Source organism: Rana temporaria, chromosome 2, assembly GCF_905171775.1.
Source record: "Rana temporaria chromosome 2, aRanTem1.1, whole genome shotgun sequence".
NCBI classification, from domain to species: domain Eukaryota; kingdom Metazoa; phylum Chordata; class Amphibia; order Anura; family Ranidae; genus Rana; species Rana temporaria.
In genome coordinates, this window is record NC_053490.1 from 237,018,564 (window position 1) to 237,039,132 (window position 20,569).

Consider the following 20,569-nt stretch of genomic DNA (forward strand, 5'->3'; position numbering starts at 1 on the left):
AGAGCTCCGTTGGCTTTTCTCTCAGCTCTCTCCTAGAGGACCAATGATGGCTCTGCCTCAACCGGACCACTGTCCCTTTTTTTTTTTTTAATCACACGGGACAAGTGGGCCAGGACCCAGACAGGAACCCACCAAAAAGCCTAAAGGACCATCCAAAATATTAACCCCAGCCCTCCCTCCCAGGACAGCACCCACTAACTGCTTCAGCCTGCTTACAAATGAGTGATTAAATAAGACCATTGAAGGAAACTCAGAAGCATGAACATACATTTTGAGCACCTCACTGATATTGAGAATAAGAAAATGTGCCAGATATAAATAAACTTGGTAGTGCACAATGTTTTCATGGGCTGGAACCCTGAACTAAAAAATATATTATTCAACAAAGCATTTAAACATGTGCAACTACAGTTCTCCTTTAAAGCCAATACAAAGTATGCCATGCTGACAATCTGTGTAATTTTTTGCATTTAGCTGCAGAACTTGGTTTTGGTAAAACCAAAAATCTGTAAATGAAGGTGTTGAAGTTAAATTTACATGGTATTTATTCTCATTTGTATAAGCGATTCTATCATTTTCAGACCCAAAAGCAAACAAACCAGGAAATTTACTCACATAACTGCGGGGAAGTCTGGTAATGGTGCAGCTTCAAAAAGCAGCTGAAGGCCAACTTGAACTCTCTCTCTGTTGTCAGAAGTTAGGGCAAAAGAGAGCGGTGTAATCAACCGCTGGTCCTAAATAAATAAAAAAAATTAATAATTGCAAGTAAACGCATAAATTATACAAGAAAACATGAGAATATAGCATAGGCGGACAGCTGTAATATAGGTTGTTTTTTATTCTTGATTTACAAGTTAGGAATAGTTTTTATAGTATTAATTATGGAGGTTTATAGGTAATCGCCTACATCCATCTCCAAATCCATCTTTCCATGGCTATTTCTGTTAGCTGTGACCCTTTGACCTTACCATAAGCATCATCACATTTCTTTCGGTTTTCAACATTGTTCAGTGATTTTAACTAGTCAAGGACCTTGCAATAAGATCAGTAAATTTATTGTGTGTAAAACAAAGACTAAAAGGTGAGCTCATCCAGGAAAGAGGAAACAGTGCGTGGGAAAAGAGGACCCTTGCTTCCAGGAATTTAAAATGAAAATGACGGGCTCCCCTAGAATTGAACGATGCTGTATATATTTTATCATCTGTAATACATCTTTAAACCAAGCTAAGTAAATTTGTTTAATTATACTACTTTTGAGTTGTTTCAATTATTGCACCACATCCACATATCTGAAAGGTTAAACACATAGGAACCTGGAAGTTAACCCCTTTATTACAACAGCAGATACCTTTTAATGTAAACAGCTAGTCAAAGCCTATTTTTTATACAGACCTATGTACATGTTCAGAAACAAAAGATTAGACCAGCCTTTCTCAACCTTTTTATCCCACAGGAACCCTGGAAATAGTTGTCAGGTCTTGGGGCACCCCAGATTAAATGTCTTAAGGGTCAGTGGGAAGTATGCCCCGATATTGTTGGTCAGTGGGTAGAAGTGTTCCCCCCTACAGTGGTGATCAGAATGCCAATCTTACAGATTCCTAAAATTATCACTGTGGCCTTGGACCCGAACCTATGCAGGTACTGGCAGGCGTAGGTCAATCAGCCATAGCATAAGGAACCCCTACAGTAGCAAAATAGTGTTTATCTGACGCTCCAAATGGCGTAATCCTTAGGGGTATAGTCTGTGGCTGTAATAGCTGGATGGTGATGTATCCATAGGTTGGGCAATTGGAGAAGAAAGGGGTATTAAGAGTTAAAAAGAAAGTTGGCCATCCGTCAGAATGTGTCCAGAACTCTGCAAGACATGCAGGGAAAAAACAGGGGGAAGGAGCCGACCCGAGCGTAGTATTAAAATTATGATTTTAATAGGATAAGATTAAAAACACTTACACGATGATAGATGCATGCTTGTCAAAGGTTGGTGCCTCCCCCTCCCTGTTTTTTCATTACCTACCCTAGCAAATGCTGCAAGAACCCTGGGATTCCATTGAAAATAGATTGGCAAGACCCTTGGATGAGTAACCTCTTATCTGACATGCGCATCCACTATCAAGTAGAATACATTACCTGCATTCACCCCTGCTTTTCTAACAAGAACAGACAACTCCAAAAAAAAAAAAAACTGATTCTAACAAGCAAAATGGCTTAAGATATTGGTTGTCTCTAGTAAGCAGACACAATTGTTTGCTTTACACACATGGCAAAATGACTATGCAACTCTGCCACAGAAGCATGTATAATGAGTCATTCTGGGCCAGTGTATGGCCAACTTTAATAAAACTCAAGCGGTTTTCGACAGTACGCTCCTCTCAATTTAGCACTCCCCTGACATTCCTCATGGACCCTTCTCTCCCCTTTTCTTGCTTCTCTTTTCATCCTTCAGTTTCTTCTAATCTCTTCTTTTTCACCTTTTTCGTTCAATATGCTTAATGCATTCAGTTGATGTGGATATCGGACCAACAGGGATTGCCCTGGTTCGGATGGTTATTTTGATAATATTGCTCTTTATGATACCTTTGAATCCCCCCCTTTTTGTTTTACCCTCTCCCATTGGTGGGGGGGGGGGGGGGCACTGGACTATGCATGCCCTCGTTCAGGCAGTGGAATCTCGGATTCAACATCTGGTCATTTGGGTCTGTAGGCATGAAATGATATCCATTATACCCCAAAAGGCATCTTTTGGACTCATCCTTACATCCTTATTTACCTGGGCCATTATGTTTGTGACTTGTGTAAGGTTATTGTCTATGTTCTCCCCCTCTTTTTTTTTCTTTATTATAATTTATCCTGGTTTTTCTTTTGTTTTTTGACCTTATGTCTGTTTATTACTAACTGTAACCATCCCAATGCTGTCCGTATATGTTGGATTGTTTATTAATAAAACTTTTGTAAAATAATTCAAGTGGTATTAGTAAAACAATGTACTTCATGATTATGTAATATTACAACATAGTATACCTGCAAAATCTTATAAAAAGCAGCTTCCATATTGGTTACCATCCCTTTTAGCTTGCTCATAAGTTTAAGAGTTTTCAAAATGACATCCGTGGAAACATTGCTTTGAGCAATAAACAAAAGAAAAGTAAGAAATAAAAAAGGAGGAAGAGAGAGAGAACAAACAATTATTCACTAGAGCATCACTACAGTCATTTTTATACAGCAATTGTTGGAATCATATACATACCAAAATACAAAAAATGTCTGCTCCCAATTTAAAGTAATTTTTGTACTTGCCATAAAATATTTATTGGGAGTATATTGACACAGGTATTCAGATACAGTTGGGTTATACTGCTGTCCCGAGGAGGTTGGGACACTGACAAAAAAAAGCCAGCCAGCCCCTCTAAAACCCCTTTCCTACTCAGATTCAAGTACAAAAATATTATTTTCTCCATCATTTATCGCCACAGGAATTCAGATACAGTTGGGACATCCTAAAGCAGTCCAATGGAGAGGTTGGCAACATCGCCTAAAAGACACAACAATTCTGGGAAAGGTCTAAAACTTAGGATGAGCTCCGGCGTGTTCGCACAGTCCACGTACAGAGCCCGACAGGAAGTCTGCACAGCAGGGAGACATCGTCCCGATGCTCGGCTGCAGAGATCGGGAAAGGTCTCCCTGCCTCTGGTTAGCGCAGCGCAGTGCAGATTTCCTGGCGGGCTCTGCACATGGACTGTGCGAACACGCCGGAGCTCATCCCCAAATCTGAGCTAGATAAAGCCCCATCAAGACAGGGAAAATGCCACAACCAAGGGGAGGCCACAAGAGGATCAATATGGTGCTCCAGACCAGGATAGAGATATCGCTGCCATTACCTAAAGAAAAGCGACACAGAGCCAACAAAAAAAGTTTTCAGAGAACCAATCAGCAATCCACCAAAAAACAGGTGGAACAAGGTGGACATTTAAAACAGATTCAGAAAAGACCAGGCTGGCCAACATTAGAATCCTAAACTTGAGGGTTCAAAGAAAGGAGTTTCAAAGATGAGAAAAGAGGTTGTCTGGTCAGACAACTAATCTCACAGATTTCGATGCGACACGAGAGCCCAACATTATATCCCAACATTATATCCCAACAGATCTCCAAATAAACCTTAAGAATGGTAGAAAAACCCAAGGTTAAACTTTGAAGTCAGACTGACGGCAGGAGGGTGAGCAAGAGGCTTCATGCTTCTGTCTCAGCCTTTGAACCCCACAAGCTGGGTATAAATCAGGCACTGCTAAAGCTAGGCACACATGGTTAGTTATTTTTTTTTGTTTAGCCAGCAGGCTGAATGAAAAAATAAAAATTAACGGATTCCCCCATCCACACAAGTGACGTGGGTAGAGGAATCCTTCCCTCTAAGACATATTCTGACAGCGGGGACTCTCTGCTGCCAGAATACACTAATCAGTGACTGCAGCCGATTGGCTGCAGGGGTTGAATGATTTACATTTTCCAGTATGGTCAATCAAACAAGAAGGGGTATGCAGACTAAATTTGTCCAGTTCCTGTTGAGCTGTTCAAATATCGATCCATCCATGCCCACCTTTAAGTACATTAGGGAGAAGGGTGAGATTCCTCTGATCCCTACAGAGACTGCCTGCGTTGAGGCAGAAGCCTACTCCAGCCACCCATGATGTTACATATGTAAGAAGCAAATCGGAGAAGAAGATATACCATGAAGAATACCCAAATCAGATGCATCATTAGCATCCCAAGCACACAGCTATGGTGCCCTACAATTTTATATAGTCATCAGTTCAAAGCAAGACACAAGATTCAATGCTTGCAACAAGCCCTCACAGCTAAAGCAAAAAGCACCAGACATTTTCTCCAGCTGGTAAATGATATGGGGGCTTCTACCCATTCTGACACGGTCTGACAGATTAAATTTACCGCCAACATGGGGCGGAGAGCCACACCTGTTTATTCAAACTGGATCTGGCATTCTCTCAGTCACTGAAATCCCAACAGGTGAGCCCTTATTCAAACCTTATGGTGGTCTACCTGTTAAAATGGATCACTGGCACATGAATGGCTAGAACAGATCACCAATTTATAAATTCTCTCTCAAAAGGGAAAATGTTCCAATACACCCTCAGGCAGGATTACGGAACCTTCAGGATATATTCATATCTCAGAGGAGTGACTTAAACACTGGCTGTAGCGTGAAGGTCTTTGCAGCTGTAGGAGCTCTAAAAGACCCAAGGCCTGTAACAGCATGTTAATCCTCCAGATACAGGATACACACTGCAATGATAAGGTTTGAAAGCCCTCCTTTAAATCTGAGACAACTGCAGGAGACTGTGGTGCCTCAAAAACAGTTCAGACTTAATCAAATGTTAAAAGTTGCCACAGGTCCAGATTGATTTAGGGGCTCAGGAGGATCAGAACACTCCTCTGGGGGATCCTATGACAAAAGGGGTCCCAGATGCCCAAATTACCGATGCCAGTTCCTTCTGAAAATACCAATTAAACTCCCCCAAAACCACTAGTGGAGTATGGGCCTAGGGCACCACCCATAACAGCAGGCCTGTTCTATGTGTTTCTTAGCAAAGACATGTTGCATTTGCACCACAGTAACGCAACTCGGTCCAATGTGAGGCATGGCCTCAAGTACTCAACTGGTTTCCGATCAGGATTTCACTGGTCCAGAGATGACCGTCACTTTACGAGGACAATGGAAACAGAATAGAGATCCTCGTGGTGTTTCAGAGCAGTGGAGTACACACACTCCACGCAGCAGATTACATCAGCACCAAATTCCCCAGCCTTAACCTTTACTGTAGTGAAACAGATGGTGGCAGGAAATTTGAAACAGCGCCTAACCGTGCAAGCATGAGGTAGCTTCCAGTATGTCAGCCTGACAAGCCTTACTGAGTCTTTGGGGACAGGGTCATACCTGGGGCTGTTTCAAAGCTCTGGATCCAGAAAGCACTCTGTGGCCAACCATACAAAATAGTCAAAAAGATCCACAATGCAGAGATTAAATGCCCAAAGGTCATGTTCTGTTCAGCGGGCTCCAAATAGTGTTAAAGAAATGTGAAAATGGATAGCCGCTATATAAAAACTGGTTCAAAAAAGCTGAAATCACAGAGGAAAAAATAAAGTGTGAAGTGTAGAAAATAGTTATGACTGCTTTCAGCGGACTTGAAGACCATGCGTCCAACCTCCTAAGATATTAGCATAAATGTGACACATGCTGGGTACAGAAGGAGTTATAAGAGAGCTGTCATACTTTTTTTATTCACCAGTGTCCCAACATCCTACAGGCAGCAGTTTAACCCAAAATGTACCTAAAAGTCCCTCAATGTATGATAAAGAAGTTTTTCCATTTTTCACATTTAGTTGGAATTTTGTGTCTATATTGTGTATCTCATAGTATGCATTAAAAATATAACATCCAACGAATACTTGGGGACATATCATGCAATGCAGAGAATATTGAATATAGCTGGGGCTACTGGATCTTGACATTGTATACGTGCCCAGCCTAGCGACAGTCCTCCCTATTCCCATCATACTTCAATAGAACAACAGTGACTGTGTTTCACTTATTAACCTGTGCTGGGATCCAGATATGCTCTTCCAACTTAAATTTTAACATTTGAGGATGCGATTTTTATTCTGGGATTACATTGAACACATATGAATGAACTTTAATATAGGTTTATGGGTCTCGACTGAATAAAAAATAAAACACAACTTACAAAAGCTCAGAGTCGACCATTTTAGCACCAAAGCTGGAATCCACACCAATGAACGTGAACTCATAGTCTACCAGAGTAACACATCTGCTGACAGCCAATGTCCTAGCAAGTCGAGATTTTAATACATCATCACCACAAAGAGGTGAGAAAAGGTTAAGAAAAGGAACAGAAGTTAAAAAAAAAAACAAAAAAAAAAAAACAACATTTGAAAAAAATAAAACACACACGTAAAGAACGGAATACAAAAAAGCGACACAGGGACAAAGCTGGTTTCTTCATGGTTAACATCCATTTCATCCTGCTGCCAAAATCTCCATATTGCTGTTATTCTGGTGTTCTATAAACCTAATCTCCTGAGCCTTGAGTTTGCAAGTTAAGTATTGCCAATGCTCTCCCACAAGAAATCGGGTCATAGAGTACACAACACAGAACCCTATGACCAGAGTCTCAACTTAAAACTTCATATCAGCCTCTTGTATGCAAATGTGCTGATTAGGAGAAGAGAGCAGAGAGATGGCCTCATCAGTCCTACTTGCTGCTCTTTCAGTATCCAATTCGCAGCCTGTGGGCAGGGTATCAGCAGTAAATGCAATAACTGTATCAAAAGAAGTGGTGTTGCCCTTCTGGCTGTGCTGTCTGGTAGAGCTGTGTACATCGAAGTACCAAATAAATAGAAATGCAAGTCTGCTCCCTCATGTGTATTTAGAGGTTTGCTTTAAAATATATGATGTTCCACCATGCAGATCCAGTTACACACATACAAATCAGAAATATTGTATGCTTCGCTGCAGCCTTACAAGTTTGACATTCCAGAATACTGCCCTGGATTAGCAGGCACATCAAGGTATAATATATTTACCAATATTAGTAAATTGTACCCTAGTATATGTACTTGAGCTAAACTGGTAAAGACCAAATATGTGCCTATTGATTGCTTGGGTTATTTTAGGTTGGTCTTTAAATGATTCAGAACACTAATATATTTGGTTAAGTGTGCCATTATTAGAGAAAATGCAGTGTAACCCTGTCACAGAGCAGGAGGTAATGGGAGTAGAGGGGGCCGATCATACACCACAGGGTGAAGCAGGACCAGATTAGTTAAGAATCACATAAGGTAAAATTCAAGCCGATCACAAAGAAGGTGGAAGAGAGGGACAGTTTTACCATGCAACATTAGAAGAGGTATAAACTGATAAAGTACCAGGGGAGAGAAATTCAGAGAGTCAGTGTCTGCTGACATTTACATGAGGAAAGCAAAAGATGTCAGAAAGAATATGATCATGGAGCAGGAACATGCAGAAAGTGGGAGGTGAATGAGGTAGCACATGACAGAGTTTGAGGGATGTATAGGAGAGTGACAGGTGACTGTTTTATTATAACAGGTTGCAGAAGAGAAACTGGTTATAAACTGGTGTGGTGCAGAGAAAGGCAACATAGAAGGTACAAAACTAATTATGTATATGGCGGAGGAAATACTGTATTGTATAACTGCCATTTTTTTTAATGCCTTCTGCGGAAGAACAGCACTTCATATCATTTTCTTTCAATGCTGAAATTGTAGTAAATCTGTTTGCACCAGCCATGATGTGGAAGCCTCACCAGTGCATATTAGGAATAATGTGGATGTTTTTCCCCCCATTATCTTTGTAAATGATGAAAATGCATTTAAAATGAACTGTATTAAAAAGGATATTGATCAAAACATCTATTGCTTTCCCCGTTCTTTCACATTTCTTCTTAATTAATACTTCATCCACAGTTTGATCAGGAACAAGAAGCTGATCAAGAATGACTGGAAGCAGAAGGTCTAAAAACCGTTCAGCCAGCTGGCTGGCACCTTTATCAATGGCATCCTAAAAGGAGAAAAAAAAAGGCATTACTGTTAAATCCTTCCAGGGTCAATTGTAAATTCCCTTTCAGCACATGAAGTGATCTACCCTGCTCACAACTTAAGGACCGGACCAATATGCTGCTAATTGACCCAAGGGGTTTTTACAATTCGGCACTGCGTCGCTTTAACAGACAATTACGCGGTCGTGCGACGTGGCTCCCAAACAAAATTGGCGTCCTTTTTTCCCCACAAATAGAGCTTTCTTTTGGTGGTATTTGATCACCTCTGCGGTTTTTATTTTTTTGCGCTATAAACAAAAATAGAGCGACAATTTTGAAAAAAAAATGCAATATTTTTTACTTTTTGCTATAATAAATATCCCCCAAAAACATAAAAAAAAAATTTTCCTCCGTTTAGGCCGATACGTATTCTTCTACCTATTTTTGGTAAAAAACAATAAGCGTTTGATTGGTTTGTGCAAAATTTATAGCATTTACAAAATAGGGGATAGTTTTATTATTATTATTATTTTTTTTACTACTAATGGCGGCGATCAGTGATTTTTTTTGTGACTGCGACATTATGGCGGACACTTCGGACAATTTTGACACATTTTTGGGACCATTGTCATTTTCACAGCAAAAAATGCATTTAAATTGCATTGTTTATTGTGAAAATGACAGTTGCAGTTTGGGAGTTAACCACAGGGGGCGCTGTAGTAGTTAGGGTTCACCTAGTGTGTGTTTACAACTGTAGGGGGGTGTGGCTGTAGGACTGACGTAATCGATCGAGTCTCCCTATAAAAGGGATCACTCGATCGATGCAGCCACCACAGTGAAGCACTGGGAAGCCGTGTTTACATACGGCTCTCCCCGTTCTTCAGCTCCGGGAATAGCCGCGCCGTCGTCCCGGATCGCTCCCCGCGGGAATCCGACCGCCGCATGTAGCGGTGGGGGGGGGGTCCCCGATCGGACCCCCGACCCGCGGAAAGGCAGGGACGTACAGGTACGCCAATGTGCCTGTACGTGCCATTCTGCCGACGTATATCTACATGCGGCGGTCGGAAAGTGGTTAAAGCAACGTAATTACAAATACAGTAAAACCTTGATTAGAGAATGTTTTGCAAGACAAGCTACATTTTTTTTGGACTCGATATACAAGTAGCTAAAGAGAAGAGAGGCGCAATATGGTTACATTTAATGAAAATACAACATTTAATAACTCACGTGGTTGATGATTAAAACAGGCACATCCAAGTATGCAGGCACCCGGGGTAAAGCTGTCCACATAGACCGTCCTCCGCACCGCCATTGACGTTGTTCCTTCCATGCTGCGCTCCACAAGCGGTTGAAGCCTTGCTTTCAGATTGCTCTACTGCAGGGTAGTCTTCCCGGTCACGATTGCAGACAGTATTACCCCGGGTCCATGCATACTTAGATTTGCCTCTTTTAATCATCAACCATGTGAGTTGCTAAATCTTGTACCTTCATTAAATGACACCATATTGCTACACTTAGAGGCGCCTCTCCTCTTTTATACTCTGTAGCTCCTGCTGGATTTTGCTTTTAATCCACTTGTGGATGGACATTTTATGGTTACACAACCTATTGCATTGCTAAAAACTTTTTATATGGACTACAAACTGAAGGACCTATGAATAAATGGTTGTGGAACAAATAATTTGTTTCCATTATTTTTTTTATGAGGATAATTTGCTTTGATATACAAGTGCTTTGGATTACAAGCATGTTTCTAGAACAAATTATTCTCGCAATCCAAAGTTTTACTGTATTTGAATGCACAGGGAATCCAGCGCATACCACACTCGAACCTGTGCTCATCTTGCTGAGCAGTGTGGTCCAGACAGCTTGCCCATTACCCTCTACCAAACTGTCTGATAACATGGATCAAAAGGAGACAGATGTGAGAGAGACAGCTCTCGTCTGTCAACAGACACATCTGTACTGTTAAGTTAATACTTTCAATAAAAAGCTATTGTTAAAAAAAAAACAGACACATCATTCATCACAACAGGTGGAAGGGAGCCGATCAAGCATGAAGATCCCGTATACGATAAACTCCCACTGCCTGTATATATTTCTATATACCCCCTCAAAACACAACACAGGAATAGGCCAGGTAAGATCTAAAGACACCGAATTTAATAAAATATCACTTGATGAAAAAGAGATTTTTAATACAGCTTACCTGTAAAATCTTTTTCTTGGAGTACATCACGGGACACAGAGCGGCATTCATTACTATATGGGTTATATGGAGTACCTTCAGGTGTAGACACTGGCAATCTCAAACAGGAAATGCCCCTCCCTATATAACCCCCTCCCATAGGAGGAGTACCTCAGTTTTGTAGCAAGCAGTATGCCTCCCAAAATGGTCCTCAAAAAAGAGGGGTGGGAGCTCTGTGTCCCGTGATGTACTCCAAGAAAAAGATTTTACAGGTAAGCTGTATTAAAAATCTCTTTTTCTTTATCGTACATCACGGGACACAGAGCGGCATTCATTACTATATGGGATGTCCCAAAGCAATGCTTACAATGAGGGGAGGGAGAACATCTCCAAGACAAAAGGATTTAATTTAGAGATATACTCAAATCATAATAAATCCAACTTAGTTGAGAAAAATAATTTTAAATTTTAAATTTAACTCAAAAAAGAGGAGCCCCCGGAATCCGAGGGTCTCAAACTGCAGCCTGCAGCACTGCCTGCCCGAAGGCAGTATCAGTATTCCTTCTTACGTCCAACTTGTAGAATTTTGTAAACGTGTGGACAGAAGACCAGGTTGCCGCCTTGCAAACTTGAGCCATAGAGATCTGGTGGTGTGCTGCCCAGGAGGCGCCCATGGCTCTAGTAGAATGAGCCTTTAATGATACTGGAGGAGGCAACCCTTTCAAGCCGTAGGCCTGAGTGATTAATTGCTTAATCCACCTAGAAATGGTGGACTTTGCAGCTGCCTGCCCCTTCTTGGGCCCATCCGGTAGAATGAACAGCACATCTGTTTTCCGGATCTTCTTTGTAGCTTTAAGATAGGCCTTCATGGCCCTGACAATATCCAAGGTATGCAGCAACCCTTCCTTTCTGGAAGTAGGTTTAGGGAAGAAGGATGGTAATACCAAATCCTGGTTCAAATGAAAACTGGATATGACCTTCGGTAGGAAGGAAGGATGAGGGCGGAGAACGACCCTGTCCTTATGAAAAACAAGATATGGTTCCTTACAGGATAAGGCCGCCAGCTCCGAAACTCTTCTTGCGGAAACTATGGCAACCAAAAATACTAACTTCCTTGTCAGTAGAACCAAAGGAATATCAGCCAACGGCTCAAACGGTTGTTTCTGTAAACTTGACAGAACAAGATTTAAATCCCACGGACAAAGCGGGGATTTAACTGGAGGTCTAATACGTAAGACCCCTTGAAGGAAGGTCTTAACCAGCGAGTGGGTGGCCAGCGGCCGCTGAAACCACACTGACAGAGCAGAAATCTGTCCTTTGATTGTGCTTAATGCCAATCCTTTATCCACTCCTAGCTGGAGAAAACTTAATACTCTATCGATGGTAAATTTGCGAGAAAGCCATCGCTTGGACTCACACCAGCCTACATAGGCCTTCCAGACCCTGTAATAAATCACCCTAGAGACCGGTTTCCTGGCTCTGATTAGGGTAGAGATTACTTTCTGAGACAGACCTCTACCCCTGAGAATCAGGGATTCAGCTTCCAGGCCGTCAAATTTAGATGCCGTAAGGCAGGGTGGAGGATCGGACCTTGCGATAGCAGGTCTGGCCGTAGAGGAAGAGTCCAAGGGTCTCCCACTACCATCCCTAAGATTAGTGAGTACCATGCCCTTCTGGGCCATGCTGGAGCTACCAGGATGACTGGTATGTGCTCCACCCGGATCCTGCGCAGCAGGCGGGGTAGTAACTGGAGCGGGGGAAACGCATAAAGAAGTTTGAACTGATGCCAAGGGCAAACCAACGCATCGGTTCCGCAGGCCATCGGATCCCTTGAGCGGGATATGAACCTGTCTAGTTTCTTGTTGAGTCTCGATGCCATGATATCCACGTCCGGCACTCCCCATCTTTGGCAGAGTGCTTGAAAGACTTGTGGATGCAGAGACCATTCCCCCGGCCATAGAGTCTGGCGGCTTAAGAAGTCCGCCTGAAAGTTGTCCACTCCTGGAATGAATATTGCCGATATGCAGGGCACATGAGCCTCTGCCCATAGGAGAATCAAGCTCACCTCTCTCTGAGCGGCTTGACTCCTGGTTCCCCCTTGGTGATTTATGTATGCCACGGCCGTGGCATTGTCTGATTGAATTCTCACCGGGAACCCCTGCAATTTTGACGTCCAAGCCCTGAGGGCTAGTCGAGCAGCTCTGAGCTCCAAGATGTTGATGGGCAACTGCTTCTCTGGCTTTGCCCAAGTACCTTGGCGAGTGCAACCATCCAAAATTGCTCCCCAGCCCGTCAGGCTGGCGTCTGTGGTCACTATCTTCCAAGCCACTGGGCTGAAAGACTTCCCTTTCAGTAGATTCTGAGGGTCTAACCACCAACACAGACTTTGTCGGACTCTTGATGAGAGCGGCAACGGGATATCCAAGGCCTGTGGCCTTCTGCTCCATGCTGACAGGATGGCTGCCTGTAGGATGCGAGTGTGGCTCTGGGCGTATGGTACCGCCTCGAATGTGGCCACCATCTTGCCTAGTAACCTCATACATAGGCGAATAGTCGGTTCTTTCTTGCTTAGAACCAGTAGGATTAATTCCTTGATGGCTTTTACCTTCCTCAGAGGTAGGAACACTCCTTGTTGTTCTGTGTCTAATCTCATGCCGAGATATTCCAACTGCCTTGTGGGCTGGAAAGCTGACTTTTCTCGATTTAGGACCCAGCCGAACCTCTCGAGGTATTGGACCGTGAGGGCCACTGCTCGCTCCAAGCCGGGAGACGAGTGGTCTATGACTAGGAGGTCGTCCAGGTATGCTAGGATCGTGACCCCTTGGATCCTTAGCTTGGCTAGGATCGGAGCTAGGACCTTCGTGAACACCCGGGGGGCCGTAGCCAACCCGAAGGGAAGCGCCACGAATTGGAAGTGACGCGAAGCCACCATGAAGCGTAGATATCTTTGATGTGGCTGATAAATTGGAACATGAAGGTAGGCATCCTTTATGTCTATGGACGCCATGAAGTCGTCCTACTGGAGTGTGGCAGCTGCTGACCGCACGGATTCCATCCGAAATGAGCGGATCTTTAGATATGCATTTACCATCTTTAGGTCCAAAATTGGCCTGACATCTCCATTGGGGATGATGAATAGGTTGGAGTAGAAACCCAGCCCCTGTTCCAGGCTGGCCGGAATCCGAGGCGGATCGTTTGGAATCCTCGACTCCTGGAAATGAGGAGGAGGAAACCTTAGGAAATCTAATTTGTAGCCTGTGGCCACGGAAGACCGTACCCACTCGTCGGGAATGCTGGCTTCCCAAATCTCTGAAAAGAGTCGCAGCCTTCCCCCCACCTTCGTGGGTGGGGGCGCCCCTTCATAAGGTTGGCTTGGGGGCTGGTTTTGCTGGTTTGCGAAACCACTGCCTTTTGCCTCTAACAGCCTGTCCTTGTGATTTGCTGTTGAAGCCGAAGTTTGCTTTTGCAGGAGGCCGTCGATACTGCTTGGCATTAGAGGGCCCCTGCCCAGGGGAATACTGTCGTTTAAACGCAGGCCCCTGAACCTTCTTCTTAGTTGGCAAGAGAGTACTCTTGCCGTTTTGAAATGGTCTGAATGTATTTATCTAGGTCTTCTCCGAAGAGTCGTCCTCCATGGAAGGGGAACCCTACCAGGAGCTTCTTGCATGGGGGCTCAGCCTCCCAGCTTTTTAACCATAAGAGTCTTCTCATATGGATAAGGGATAACGATAAACGTGACGCTTGCTGGATAGAATCCTTGATTGCGTCTACCGTAAAACATATGGCCTTAGGGACATCCGAAAATTCTTCTGCCTGCTGGGCAGGAATAAGTTTAAGCATCTGCTTAAATTGATCCGATAATGCTTGAGCGACCCCAATCGCAGCCACAGCTGGCTGTACTACTGCCCCTGCAGTAGTGAAGGAGTTCTTAAGTAGTGCTTCCAAGCGCTTATCAACTGGATCCTTGAACACCTGTATGTTTTCTACAGGGCATGTTAACGATTTGTTAACACATGAGATGGCTGCGTCCACTGCAGGAGTAGCCCATCTTTTGGAAAATTTTTCTTCCATAGGATATAGGACAGAGAACTTCTTAGGTGGTAAGAAGATCTTATCTGGCTTGTTCCAATCTTGGAACAAAACTCCCTCTAATAGAGGATGGATCGGAAACACAGCATTGCTTTGAGGCGCCCTCAAAGGCGACCTGGAGATCTGGTACTGGCAAGTTGAATGCCCTATGGACCAAGTCCGACAATCCTTGAATCCACCAGCTCTCCCTCAGGGAGACTGCCCCAGACTCCTCTGTATCCGGATCTTCGATCCCTGAACCTACTTGGTCCTTGTCCAAGAGGTCGTCCAATTCCCCTGAGGAAAGGACCTCCTCTTCTGAGGGTCCGCGCTCGGGCGACGGAGATCTATTCCGCTTACTGCCCCGCATAGCTGCGGCTATCATTTTACCCATGCTTTTCTGCATCTCTTTTAAAGAGGTGAGTAATACCTCCTCCGTGACCATCTTAGGGTTGGACTGACCCGCGTCAGCTCCAGCCCCAGATCCCGATGGCCCCAAGGCTCCCTGTGGGGAAAGCAGCGGCATAGCATTGTCCGAGACCTCAGACTCTCTGGGGGAATCCCCACCTCTTGTACCCTTGTTTTTTGATGCCATGGTACAATACCGAGGTACACCTGCTACTTATTGGTACCTGGGACTTATAAATAGTTAAATGCCCAAACACCTGTTTGGGGGATAAAAAATGCTTCCTCTCCCCTAGATGACACTTCTCTTTTTTTTTTTCAAAAAAAAATCTTTTTTTTTTTTTTCAAATCTAGGAAAGAAAAAACATTCTGTCCCCCTGAGTAGTATTGCAAGAAAAACTATGAGATGGAAAAGAAACAGCCTATTCCTAGGCTTGAAAACAGTCTTTCTGAAGACTGCAATATTCTTTCTGGCCACTGTGTGTCCTCGGCGCCCCGTGCTTGCCGTTCTGGTCTTTCCTCCTCAGTTCCAAAGTATTGAATGAGCTATATGGAACAAACAAGGAAGGAACGCCCCTTCCTTAAGCCACTGACCCGCCCTTCCCCCCCAGCAATCTCAAACAGGAAATGCCCCTCCCGACAGGGGGGGGGTGGGGTTGGGAGGAAGGGACCTCTCTGCTCCAGCAAACTGCAGCCATGAGGAGGTCAGCGTTTTGCCTGCTTTGCAGGCCGTGAGGAGGAAGACTGAATGGAGCATCGCCTGGAGGCTTGCAGGTAAGCACAGCTCTCTGACACACACATATATTTTTATATAACACAGGCCCCACTCAATGCTTTTCCAACACTACAAGGGAGGTCACATCTTATGGGGAATAATACATATAGAGCCATCCTATCTTTATGATATGTGACTAGTTTGCCAGATGCAGTGCATAACTTTAGGCATGTCCCCTGTGACCCCCCAGAAAAAACCTGCTAAGAACCAAGTTCCGCAAGTTTTCCCCTCACTTACCTGCTCCATGCCGCAGGACTTTGCCAAGCAAGAGGCCCAATCTTCCCCCATCTCGGTGGGGATGTCTAGACCTTCAGGCCCTGGGTTCCTATGAAGGATCCACTGTCCTGGGCCCATATAGCACTCTGGCAACAGAAACATTAGGCACCCAAAGGTTTCTAAGTTCTGGGCCCAGGGTCCAGCTCTCTAAAAAGAAAAGCATTATGGGCTATACCCCAAGGGTTTGGGGTCCGGTTACTGACCACTTTAGCGCTGAGGCTTTTTTGGACAGAACCGGTTAGCTCACCTAATCCCAAGGATGTGGAGGCAAGCTAAACCATGACTAACACCTAAGACACTGGCGGAAAAACTGAGGTACTCCTCCTATGGGAGGGGGTTATATAGGGAGGGGCATTTCCTGTTTGAGATTGCCAGTGTCTACACCTGAAGGTACTCCATATAACCCATATAGTAATGAATGCCGCTCTGTGTCCCGTGATGTACGATAAAGAAATACTTCTCTTATAAGTAAACATTTGTGCACAAAGTAAATTTATAGAAACCCACCGAGGCCTTTGCACAGGGATTTGCCACATTAAAACTCACAATGGGATTGATTTACTAAAGGCAAAACCACTTGGCACTACAAGATTTTTTGAAGAGTACAAAAATTCCATTTTATTCTCGTCCATTAAGGAAACAGAAAGTCTTATATTGTCAGAATGTCCAGACACAGTCCAACCGAGGGGTAACCAAAAGCAAACAACCACTTACAAGCCTGCTAAACGATGTAAAACTGTCAAGGGTTTCAGCCATGTATTTTGGGGAATATTAGGGGTTATTTACTAAAGGCAAATGCACCGAAAGTGCACTTGAAATTGCAGTCACTGTAGATCTGAGGGGGATATGCAAGGAAAATAAAAAACAGCATTTTAGCTTACACATGATTGGATTATAAAATCAGCAGAGCTTCCCCTCATTTCAGATCTACAGCGACTGCACTTCCAAGTGCACTTTGCCATTTGTAAATAACCCCCATTGTGTCATATGTTAATCTTATTAAACCCTTTTGTGGTTGCTAGCATCCTGCAGGGTGGAGTTCCTCACGTGTTTGGGTTGCTTGTAATAGGGGGATTAGGTTACTGCAAGTGCATTTTTTGTTCTGGCCCTGCGAAGCTAGATGTCTTTGTATCTTGTTTTCTATGCAAAATCTATAAATAGAAAAAAAACAAAAACAAAACACAAAAAAACAACATACTGCAAACACTTCTTTGAAGAGCGCCAAAGCCAATGCTGCACAGCTCTGAGGAGCTTCCAGTGAATGACTTGACCAATGAACAAGAGCTACAGCAGGCTCTGGAGATTTTGTGCGTGGTCCCAGTCTCCCACTGCCTCCACTTGGACCAGGCGGCTCTAAAATAGCTTGTCTGAGAAGGTGCCTTAGGTTTGTGACAGAGCAGAAAGCCAGCAGCAATTCCAAGACCTGAAAAATGACAGTTAAGGGCAGTATAAAATAGAATTTTACCTATTACAATACAGAATTACAAGTCAGTTTAATTGGTAACAGAGTTTTCCTTTTCCTAAAACAGCAATGCTGAGATCATTAAAAAAACATACACGTTAGGAATTGAGGGCCGAAAACATTCTTGCAATTAGAAGTTAATTTTTTTCATGACTGCGACATTATGGGGGACACTTCGGACAATTTTGACACATTTTTGGGACCATTGTCATTTTCACAGCAAAAAATGCATTGTTTATTGTGAAAATGACAATTGCAGTTTGGGAGTTAACCACAGGGGGCGCTGATGGGGTTATGTGTGACCTGAAGTGTGTTTACAATTGTAGGGGGGTGTGGCTGTGGGTGTGACGTCATCGATTGTGTCCCCCTATAAAAAGGGATGACACGATCGATGCTACCGCCACACTGAAGAACGGGGGAGCCGTGTTTACACGCGGCTTATCCCCGTTCCAGAGCGGGGGGGGGGGGCGTCTCGTGACAAGGACGGCCTCCAACGTCCGTTTCGATTACTCGTCTTCAGGGGGGCGTCAAGACGAGTAATCGAAACGGACGCTGGAGGCAGTCCTGGTCACGAGACGCCCCCCCACTCTGGTGAAGCTGACAGGAAGGAGTTTATGGTGGAACTACGGCGGTGGTATCCGATCCTGATAACCCAAGTTTTGAACCGCAGATTGGCGGTGACAGGCCTGCAGTCCCAGTGCCGGGTAGGCACTTTTAAAGTAAGAGGCCATTTGGCTTTCCGTTGTTTTTAGTTGTTTTTATTATTAAAACGTTATTACGCTATCGGCGTCTACCGGTTCTCTTTTTTTGCATATCATCCTTATCTGGAATGCCTGGAAACGAGATTCAATAGTCCATATCCATATGTGTGTAGGCACAATCCTGCACTAGCCCGTATGACCATCTTTTTAAGTAAAGTGGTCAACAGGCTCTGGTAAGAGCACTTTATATACAAAGCACCTTGGGTGGAAACAAGTGAAATTTGAAAAGTATGGTGGTGGCATTTTCTACTTTTCTCCACTAGGAAGATCACAGCAATTGTCAAGATTTGTTTGGCTTTCTATGCATGCTATTTGGGACTCTATTTTTATATTTTTTTGGTGTTTAACAGTGAACTTCAGTGTTTTTTGCTTACACTGCAGAGGAATCTGCGTATTCATGCACATCTGTGTGGGACATTTCTGCTGTATATTGATTTATATTGTTTCAGCAATCACTGTTCACATATGCTTTTGGAAACGTATTTTATTAGTTTTTAATATTTATTAATTGTTGCACGTTGTTGTGTGGTATCCCACATTTCACAATCACTATTGTGTGGTTGAGCGCCCTCTAACTTCCATTTTCAAACATGTAGTGTTAATGTGACGCAAGTGACATGACCAAAATAAAAACAATAATTATGTCAATTAAAACATTAACAATAAAGTGCTCGTGTGCATTCCAAGTGCTTTGTAACACAGATAAGTGTCCGGTGGTATATAGGGAACAACACTAGTCCCACTTTAAAAAGCAAAAAATGCTATTGTGCAAAAACAAGTCTTTTTATAAAACAATGCTGCAACAGTCCTGTTAAAAAAAGTGCATATGCATGGTATCCAGTAATAGCACTGCTGACATGCTTATAAAGCCGTGCGTCTGAAAATGATTGACAGGTGTTGCAGATCATGCATTGGTGCTCTCATTCCAGTGACCCCCTAGTTATTAAATGCTCACCTTGGAGCGTGCGACTTCGCGATTATGCTCAGTCAGTACACGCTTGTGAACCACCCCTGGGTTCTATAATGGTAACAGGATCCTGGGCTTCCCACGCAGTAGGTCGGGAATAATGGAGAATAAAAAGCCTCGATAGTGCGATATCGCTTTAAACGTTTTATTAAAACAAATAAGAACAACCCCCTAGTGGGGAACTCACATGTCCCAGGTGCGTTAGTGCACCACTCTGTGTATGGCATGAAATATTACAGCGACTGGTTTTGGAACATTATGTGCTTCCTCCTAAGCAGGTAGACTGCCTGTCGTGTTGTCCTGGTCAGGTGGTGCACTGACGCACCTGGTACATGCGAGTACCCCATGGGGGGGTTGTTCTTATTTGTTTAATAAAACATTTAAAGCGATATCACACTATTGAGGCTTTTTATTCCCGAGACTAGGATTGTTCCCTATATACCACCGGATATCTGTGTTACAAAGCACTTGGATGCACATTGTTTTTATTTTGGTCATATCACATATGTCACTTACATCACATTAACACTACATGTGTTTGTTTTAATCTTCAGAGCGCATTTATTGTGAGATATACCAAAGCGCAGTGTATAATTTACTGATTAAAAGTATATTTGCTTTGGAAGAATAAAATCACCTCTAACATTGGGTGTCCTACCTGTATGCATGTTGCTGCGTTATATAAAAACTTTTTTTTTTTTCCCACATTTTAGAATCGGGTGCTCATGTTTTAAAAGGGTGCCTTAACTGGGGGGAAAAAAAGGTTGGAAACACTGCTATAGATTCATAAAACCTTATTGATCTTGTTCCTTTCATTCATATAAAACACAGCCTGCTATACTAGAAATTGCAAATCCACGATACATGCCTATAGGCATTCTGGCACACAAAGAGGTGCATAGGGGAGCTAAATAATTACCTTGAAAGCAGAGTCTGGATCCTTTCCATGTAGAAGTCCCAGAATTTGATTAAGACATGAATTAAAATGCTCATATCTAATGAAGGGAAAAAGATAAAAAATGTGTGTAAAGATGTATAGTATAGCAACTTGAGAAAAAAATAAATAAACACACACACACACACAC

At 43.3% G+C, this 20,569-nt stretch overlaps 1 protein-coding gene across 1 annotated transcript in view; it reads right to left on the reverse strand.

Moving 5' to 3' along the window:
- CIP2A (cellular inhibitor of PP2A) overlaps nucleotides 1–20,569 on the reverse strand; it is a 70,731-nt gene that overhangs the window by 21,961 nt on the left and 28,201 nt on the right. The window contains exons 8-13 of the mRNA XM_040336647.1: nucleotides 20,404–20,479; nucleotides 17,493–17,717; nucleotides 8,446–8,605; nucleotides 6,753–6,894; nucleotides 3,019–3,118; nucleotides 616–734 (exon numbers count right to left, since the gene is read on the reverse strand). Coding sequence (XP_040192581.1) covers nucleotides 616–734; nucleotides 3,019–3,118; nucleotides 6,753–6,894; nucleotides 8,446–8,605; nucleotides 17,493–17,717; nucleotides 20,404–20,479 — 822 coding nt within the window. The remainder of the gene's footprint in view (nucleotides 1–615; nucleotides 735–3,018; nucleotides 3,119–6,752; nucleotides 6,895–8,445; nucleotides 8,606–17,492; nucleotides 17,718–20,403; nucleotides 20,480–20,569) is intronic.